The sequence below is a fragment of the Eurytemora carolleeae genome, unplaced genomic scaffold, assembly GCF_000591075.1.
Source record: "Eurytemora carolleeae unplaced genomic scaffold, Eaff_2.0 scaffold2435, whole genome shotgun sequence".
NCBI lineage: Eukaryota > Metazoa > Arthropoda > Copepoda > Calanoida > Temoridae > Eurytemora > Eurytemora carolleeae.
In genome coordinates this window covers 1-9,413 of record NW_019398339.1, presented here as the reverse complement: position 1 = coordinate 9,413, position 9,413 = coordinate 1, and the positions used below count along the sequence as shown (strand labels likewise).

Below are 9,413 nucleotides of genomic sequence, written 5' to 3'. Positions count from 1 at the left end.
AAAAGTTAGAAAATTTCAACTGGCTCAGACCAATACTTTTTGAGTTATGTAAAAAAACTACAGGGGGGGGGTCAAATTGACCCCCCCCCAGCAGGAAAAGGGTTAACATCTCCCCTCCACCTTTTAAGTATACTACCCTATTTTGCTTGTTACCCTTTTTTCTTCCTCCCCCCCTCCCTCCTCTTGATACAATGTCGCTATGTTGAATCAAGTTTGTAGGTACTAGGTACTGTATGCATTGTATAAAGAGTATGGCGCCTAAACGCTCTTTTTTCCTCAAAACTCAGGAAAAATGTCTCAAGAAAGGTAAACTGATACTCTTTAGGCTTCGGGGACTTAAACAAAAAAATAAAAAATTTTGAAAAGTAAAAAATCGAAACAAAAATATTTCAAACACTTTTGATTTTTGACTTATTTCACGAAAAGAGTTTAAAAAATTTCGATGTAAACAAATATTTTTTCAGTGAACTCTTGAGGCGCCAGGATGGATGACTGAGAAAAGAAAACTTTTTAAATTCTTGACGGGAGGGAGAAGGGGGGAGGAGGAAGGGGGGGAAGGTGAAAAGGGGGATAACGCAAGTTAGAGGGACAAAAAAAAGGATATGAGAATGAACAAAAAGACAGTTTTGGACGTTACTGTGGGTCTTCTGTAAGTTCATGTTACCCAGTTTTAAATTTGGGTCAGTGTTACATAAGATATAATAATACACTATATGATGATATAAGATACAATTAACTATTGTGTCATTAAGATTTAAACAGCTAAATACCATAAGATCTTTGAACAAAGAAATATATCTAAGATATATAAATAATAATAAAATATATAACTAATACAAAAGATATAACAACAAAAATAATACTAACATGATATATAATTTTCCACTACATAATTTGGTATGGTCTATTTGATTCATTAATTTTTTCTCTCATCTTTAATGAATTTTAATTCTTTTAAACTTGGATACTTGTTTAAGCTAATTTACTTTTCTTATTTCAACATTTAAGTAGCTTTTTTATCTTTCGATATTGGAGGCATACCATTTTCATATTTTCTTTTAGATTACGAGATAATAACTTTTTTCTCTAATTCTCTAATTTCTAATTTATACAATTTTAATAACATTTCGCGTTGTCTCAATCAAATTTAAATATTATATATTTATTTATTTCTTAACATTTTGTTTCTTTCTTTTTAATGGGTTTGTATAAACCTTCATTGATGGCTATGCCAGATTCACAATAGTACCCTTAAAAGCTTTCTCTTATCAAGTATGAACTAGATATTTATGTTTAATTGTTTATAATCTTGAAAACTGAGTTTTTTCATCATAGTATCTTTACAAAAGTGACTTGCGCATATCTACTGCAGAAATAATTAAGCACTTTTTAACCCAGAAGATGGGACAATATTCCACATTATTGATTGTTCAGGGGTACCGTTGTAAATCGGGCATTACCATCTTTTCATGAAGGGACACTTGAAATTACACTTTTTAAACATTAAATAATATCAATTTAACCTTCTGATTCAAACTCCCCCCCCCCCCATCCCTCTTACAAGAATAAACCCTCCCCCCTTTTCAAGCGAGCTGGCTAATTGAAAATTATAACCCCTGGTTATAAACTGCAAATATATACACACGACTGAATATCTAATTTTAAACTAATTCTATTATTTTTACTACACACGATGAATTAGTTCAAACTTAACACTTCAATGTTAAAAATAACGTTTTTAAACAAAAATCTTTAAAGAAATAAACTAGGCTTTTGCAACAAACTCAAATTATCTTTTCAACCTCATGGTGTAAACACTTAGTTTTAATTATTAAAGGTCTACGACATTGTATTGCAAATTTTTTTCATCATTTTAATCAAAATTGATGAGAAATTAAAAATTGAATTTGCGCTTTTGCTGAACAAACATGCCCCGTAAAAAGTTAGGTATCGAATGATTCCTAAAAAATTTCTCCACAATACTACATTCTCAGTTCAACTACAATACATTGCCGGTCACTCCCTTGCCGTGTCAAAAAATCGTTCCTTATCAAAGTTTAAGTTTTAAACTGTCAATATTTGATTTCCCACATTTAAAGAATTGAATGCCTGATTTACAATCCCTTTCAACTTGTATCTAGAAAGTGTAAACATTGACAATTTCATTCTTTGACGTCTTGAATCAGCAACTTACTTATTATACATACATACTACTGTCTTTTTAAGAAAACTGTCTATTTAAGAAAACTGTCTTTTAAAGAAAACTGTCTTTTTAACAAAAAGTTTAGAATTTTCATATTTCCCATGAGTTTTTTCCGGCGTTTAGTAATATAAAATTTTATAGACTTGAGATCAATGAGGTGTATGTATAGAATGTCGAATGAATACAAAGTTTAATGGTTTAGAAAATTGTGTGTCAACATCAACCTTTAATCTACACTTGGCAATTTCATCTTTTAGATACAGGGGGACCCATAAAGGATGAGACTTTAAAGGGACTGTAAGCAAAATTTCAAAAGGCCCCCCATGCAAATATGCATAACGGTACCCTTAAAACCTTTTTTTTTTCAATAATGTGGAAGATATTGTCGTTTATCTTGGTATACAATTTTTATTTCTAATAATTCCTACATATTGTTTTCTGCAGTGCAAATGCGCAAGTCACCTTTGTATAGAAAATTACCAGTTTGTATAAACTTTCTTAACAAATTCAAACTTCATCAGACAAAGCTTTTAACCCTATTCCTGCTGGGGGGGGGTCAATTTGACCCCCCCCCCCTGCAGTTTTTTTTACATAACTCAAAAAGTATTGGTCTGAGACTGTTGAAATTTTCTGACTTTTCTTACATACCCAAAGCCCTCCCTTTAGTCCTCATGCACACTGCCTGAATGACTGTTTTTACCTGTAACAAACTAAATCTTTGTTTTGACCCACTTTCACTTGTCAGATTTTGATAAAATTTAGCTTTTTGGAAAGCCTATGACATAAGGAAACGAATTGCAAAAGTTTTGCGAGAAAAAAAATTGCAAATTTTTTGCAAACAACCTGTCAAAGGAAATTTGAACATTTTTAGTTTTTCTTAATTAAAAATCAGGTTATTTAAAATTTTGCAAAATTTTTTGCATATTTGAAATGGCATGGTAAAGGGCTGTTCAAAACTGTATAATTTTTCATTTTTTGGAAAAATTTTTTTTGCAAACATTTTACTATATAACTGGATTTTGCGATAAAAAATTCAATTTTTGCAAATTTGTAAATATTTTTGCAGATTCTAAAAGTAGAGCACAAGAGCTTTCCAATGATGTTTGTTTTGTCATTTTTGGACATCTAACATGGGGTTTGGGGGGGGGGGGGGTCATTTTGCCCCCCCCCCCAGCATATCCTGCAGTTTTCAATTACCCCAGCAGGGATAGGGTTAAAGGTAATGTTGTAAATCGGACATTGCAAATTTTGATGTAAGGTTACTTGAAATTATGCTTACAGTCCCTTTAATAACCCGACCTCAAGTAAAGATACAAAGCTTTATTGAATAAAGTGTTTATTCAATTTAAAGAGAATTTTTATTCCACACTTTTGCTCACAATTTCATGATTTTTGGTATCAAAAGTTTATTATTTGTTCCAAAATAAGTAATATTTTATACCAGCAAAGCATTGAATAAATTTGTATATCCAACTGTCTTGTGTTAATATTTGGGAAATTATAATTTTTGATTATGATTTTTACTTTTTCGTTTGTTTTCGGTTTAAATTCAAGATTTTCAATTACACACTACGTTCGTGATTCAAAAGAAATTGCAAAAAGAAGTTGAGAATTGTAAATCTGTTTGGAAACCGTAAATGTAAATTGTAAATCTGTTTGGAAACCGTAAATGTAAATTGTAAATCTGTTTGGAAACCGTAAATGTAAATTGTAAATCTGTTTGGAAACCGTAAATGTAAATTGTAAATCTGTTTGGAAACCGTAAATCTAATTGGAAATCTGTTTGGAAACCGTAAATGTAAATTGTAAATCTGTTTGGAAACCGTAAATGTAAATTGTAAATCTGTTTGGAAACCGTAAATGTAAATTGTAAATCTTTTTGGAAACCTTAAATGTAAATTGTAAATCTGTTTGGAAACCGTAAATGTAAATTGTAAATCTGTTTGGAAACCGTAAATGTAAATTTAAAGAATGACACAATTTCAAAGAGTCGTCTCTGAAGTACCATCCTTTAGGAATATAACCCTATATCCAGCGAGAGGAATAAATTGTACAAATTAATTTAGCTCAACATCCACCGGGCACCCCTTATCTATGTTCTTGCAGCTTATCTATTTTAACTTTTAAATTTTGTGTTCGATCAATTCACTGATTTGTATTCTTAAATCTGCACTTTGTTAACACAAATATGATTAAATTAAATGTTCAATAACGTTTTCAGTGGAGCTAATTTCAATTGGCAAAATTTATTGCAAACATGTTTTTTTTATTGCCAAAATTTCGTAAATCATCTGAAACTCGCATTTTATCTTCGAACCCAATTAAAAATACCAAATATTATTAATGTTTTATGGGTCAAAATTGTGTCAAAAGTGACACTTTACTGGCTTGAGTTGAGAGCCTCAAATTCAGATCTTCAAATGTGATAGTTTAAATTGACTGTTATACTTAAAGGGACTGTAAAGAAAAAATAAAAGGGGGCATAGGCTGAAACATGAGAATCTCAGGAGTTAACGATACCTATAAGACATCTATCTGATGTTCATGTCTCGAGAAATTGATATAAAACAAAGTCAAAATTATACCAAAACGTATGTATGTAAGATTTGTAGTATTTAATAGATCATATTCAAAAAATACGCAACAAATCTGAAAACAACGATATCCCATGAGGAGCCTGAGAAACTCAGGTTGGCTCCTATTTTTATTTTAATTTAATAATTTTTAATTTTTTATATATATATAGTTGATAATATTATCTATGCGTCCAGAACATGTCACCAGAACTCCAGCCAATGGCAATGCAGTATTATTGTCACGTGTCTCCGTCTGTATCACGTGACCAGTATACTGCACTGCCATTGGAAGGATTTCCGGTTACGTAATACATAATACGTTTTGGTATAATTTTGTCACAGTTTTATGCCAATTTCTCGAGATAGACATCAGATAGATGTCTTATAGGTATATTTAAATATTTAAATTTAAATATTTTAATGGACTGTAACCGTAATTTCAAATGATCCTCCACAAAAATGCCATACTAACATCTGTACCCTGGAAACCTGATTTAAAATGTTGAAGATGTTGTTGTTTTTTAAACGTTTTTAATATGAAAATGTAAACATATTTGTTTTCCTACATGCAGTAGAAATGCGCAAGTCACTTTTGTAGAAAAAAATACAATTTAAAATAATCAATTCTAAAAATGATAAACAATTATATCTAATTCATACTTGATTAGACAAAGCTTGCGAATTAGATATTGCTATCTTTGCATAAATTACCAAGTAAAGAAGGAATAACGACGACAATCATTTCCCTTCACTTCCCTTATCTATGGTTATCAGTGTACAAAATATCTAAGTTGAAAGTTTACTTAAAAAGAAAAAGCAGAATCAGAGATCAAAGCCAACTCGAATTACAAAACAATTAAATACTGAAAGTAGAGTTCTGATAAATAAACCATATCGTACACATCAGTTCATAAAGTTCTTGAAGTGAAGTGTGTGAATATACAGTGGTCCCCAGAATATAGTGCTAGTAAATAAGAAGCACGTTCTGAAAACAAGAATTACGAGGCCCCCCCCCCCCCACCTTTATTTCTTAAAAACTGACATAAAAATCTTTTTATATCATTGGATATCTTTACAATTTAGCCTTTCAACATTTTTAACATAAATACTTGATATTTTGGCTTTAACATTATCATACTCAAAGTTAAGTTTTTATTCAAAGTTTGAAATGCAATTTTAGTTAACTCATTATTATATGTCGTCCTTATATTACAGAATTATTATATGTCGTCCTTATATTACAGAATTTTAGTTAACTCATTATTATATGTCGTCCCTATATTACAGAATTTTAGTTAACTCATTATTATATGTCGTCCTTATATTACAGAATTTTAGTTAACTCATCATTATATGTCGTCCTTATATTACAGAATTATTATATGTCGTCCTTATATTACAGAATTATTATATGTCGTCCTTATATTACAGAATTTTCGAATTTTCTGACAAACCTAATGTATTAAAAATTTCTAGAAAAATTAAGAATTATAAAATAGACATACTTATTCATTCGCTTAATATTTTACAATTTCAGATTTAAATCTATCATTAATTCTGGTTTTACTATTTAAAATGATATATCTTCTGATAACCTTACTACTGATCAATATTCATTGTTACCAATCAAAACTGTATCTCATTCAAACCAAAACAGGTCAGAGGTCTTAAATCTTGTATTCTAATTCTCTTGTCGGACTTCAAATTCTCTTATAATTGTATGAAAATTTCCTCTTCTTGGATTTCACATATATCCTAAAAGTTAAGCTTACGTCTATAGATTAATTAACAATAACAAATGAAACACTAGATGTCGTTTTTTCAAGATTAGGGGTTTTTCGTTCATAATAACCCAAATGAGTTTCGCGCATGCGGCCTTGAATTACAAGACATAGATTGAGCATACGCGTAAATCCTTTAAAAGACATCATCTTGGGTTCTATCTGTTATTGTTAATTTATCTATGCTTAAATTCTTAATTTTAATTTTTAATTTAAATTTAAAAGTGTATTTTTTGGATGTCGAGTTCAGTTTAGATGGCAGATCGCTGTCCCCAACGAAAATGTGTTATAGCCTCAGATTACAAAGAACTTTGATGCATCTATAAAAGTAAAAATTCTTGTGATTTGAGTTTTTGCAATAAATATATTTGTTTCAGGCGCTGACAGTATTTTAAAAAAGGTATTTACATTTTGTCAAATATTTTCCATGAAAAGTTAAATATTTTCCATTAAAAGTTAAATATTTTCCATTAAAAGTTAAATATTTTCCATTAAAAGTTAAAAGTCCTTTTCTAATGGTAACAATGAATTGCAAGTCTTTCTTTTACTAAAAAATCCGGCCATTTTTTCATAGGTTTTATATTTTTTATTATCGTGAGAAAAAGTATTTTGTTTCTCGACATCAATGTGCAATGTCAATACCAGAAAGGGTTGACCTGTTAAAATACAAAAATTTTCCTTTCAAGGAATTTGGTCTCAAACTCATATTTTCTAATCCCTATATCTGTGGAACTTGACGGTGTAAACATTGGATATTTTCAAACTTACATTGTTTGATATTACAGAATTCATAGTTTAAAATAGTGAAGGTTAAATGTATGATAAGAAAATCAGACTATGTGGCAAAATTTCAATTCCTGTATAAAACTTCCTAAAACTTAACCCTATCTCCGCTGGGGTACTTGAAAACCAGGATACGCTGGGGGGGGGTCAATTTGACCCCCCCCTCTAAATCCCATGTTTTATGTCCAAATATGACAAATGATACATCATTAGAAAGCTCTTGTGCTCTACTTTTAGAATCTGCAAAAAAATTTGCAAATTTGCGAAAATTGAATTTTTTATCGCAAAATCCAGTTTTATAGTAAAAATGTTTGCAAAAAAATTTTTTTCCAAAAAATGACAAATTATACATTTTTGAAAAGCCCTTGACCATGCCATTTCAAATATGCAAAAAATTTTGCAAAATTTCAAATAACCTGATTTTTAATCAAGAAAAACTAAAAATGTGCAAATTTCCTTTCACAGGTTGTTTGCAAAAAATTTGCAATTTTTTTTCCGCAAAACTTGTGCAATCCGTTTCCTTATGTCATAGGCTTTCCAAAAAGCTAAATTTTATCAAAATCTGACAAGTGAAAGTGGGTCAAAACAAAGATTTAGTTTGCTACAGGCAAGAGCAGTCATTCAGGCAGTGTGCCTGAGGACACAGGCAGTTAGTATTAAAGCCCGGTTTTAGGCCTAAAGGGAGGGCTTTGGGTATGTAAGAAAAGTCAGAAAATTTCAACAGCCTCAGACCAATACTTTTTGAGTTATGTAAAAAAAACTACAGGGGGGGGTCAAATTGACCCCCCCCCCCAGCGGGAATAGGGTTAATAATCTACAAATCTAATTATTGAATTACAATGCATGCAAAAACAAGTCTAGCAGATAAATAATAAAAATCAACTAAGATTATCATAGAAGAGTAGGGAGGGGCAGCCGTAGTACATTTGAATTTCCAAGCCGGGTCAACCTTTCCGGTCCCAGTTTGTACTGTACCTAGCTATATAAACAAGACTAGCCGGTGCAACAAGGTTGACGTGGTCAGACTTTATGCTTGATTGAATTTACTTTCACTAAAGGGGCAGATTTGCGTGTAGGGAGGGGTGCCTAGGCAGCCTAGATTTAAATTAATGATAGTTTAAAAAAACTTTAATTTCTTTATTCAATTTTGATGGAATTTATCACACCTAATATTTCCCGTTATTAAAAATCCCGGCAAAAACTTTTTCGCACTTAATAATACCCATAAATAGATATTATACAATTTTAGGAAAGTAACACGAAACATTTAAGTTTCCAAGTTGAAGACCCTGATACTGAATATTCACGGGTGGACATCATTGGTAACCCAACACTTAATGGACAAAATAAACTAAATGGAAAAACTGGAGAAATTGGAGAAACTGGAAAAATTGGAGAAAAAGGAGAAGATTATTGTTTTTCTCCATCCCTGTGTTTCGGGTTTGGGAAAAAGTAAATAAAATTTTAAATCGAATATCATTTTCAGATTTTATTTTAACAATTTCTACTTAATTATAAACCATTTGATGTAGATTTATTACAAAGTTCAGAGGGGGTAAACACCTCATGATTATAATAAGATCATAAGCACATAAAAAGGTATTTAAATAAGCTTAATAGTTTTACATCATTTGATTTCGAAAAATTCGCAATCTAAGAAACGTTTTGAAAAGAAATGTAACTCAAAAATTGTTTTATTGAGATTCCTTGAAACTGGCAAGTAGGTCGTGTACTCGAGTGCAATGTTTTGCAACATATTATGCCTTGACATGTTTTATCTGACAAACATAAAAACAGACATTTTTAGATTTAACTCTTTGAATTCTCTTGACACATTGATAAGAGAATTAGTCAGGCTGTCTTTGATATTAGTGAAGATAAATAGATTAATATCTATATAACTATATATCAATATATCTATCTATCTATCTATCTATCTATCTATTTATCTATTTGTCTATCTATCTATTTATTTATCTATGTTTCTATTTCTCTATTTATTTATCTATCTATTTATCTATCTATCTATCTATCTATCTATCTATCTATCTATCTATCTATCTATCTATC

The 9,413-nt window shown here is 30.4% G+C and overlaps 1 protein-coding gene across 1 annotated transcript; it reads left to right on the top strand.

The window, feature by feature from the left end:
• The first annotated feature begins 6,308 nt into the window (after nucleotides 1-6,308).
• LOC111717247 (uncharacterized) lies at nucleotides 6,309-8,817 on the top strand. Its single transcript, XM_023492760.1, has 3 exons — nucleotides 6,309-6,436; nucleotides 6,938-6,960; nucleotides 8,593-8,817. Exons 1-3 carry the CDS (start codon nucleotides 6,355-6,357, stop codon nucleotides 8,797-8,799), a joined length of 312 nt encoding a protein of 103 aa, XP_023348528.1. The 5' UTR covers nucleotides 6,309-6,354; the 3' UTR covers nucleotides 8,800-8,817.
• Nucleotides 8,818-9,413: the final 596 nt, after the last annotated feature.

What these genes read in the sequence shown, in the direction of transcription:
- LOC111717247 (XM_023492760.1), top strand. Translation starts at nt 6,355, where the DNA reads ATGATATATCTTCTGATAACCTTACTACTGATCAATATTCATTGTTAC. An exon ending in TCTCATTCAAACCAAAACAG is followed by an intron (nt 6,437 to 6,937) that starts GTCAGAGGTCTT and finishes TATTTGTTTCAG; the next exon opens with GCGCTGACAGTATTTTAAAA. An exon ending in CTGACAGTATTTTAAAAAAG is followed by an intron (nt 6,961 to 8,592) that starts GTATTTACATTT and finishes ATACAATTTTAG; the next exon opens with GAAAGTAACACGAAACATTT.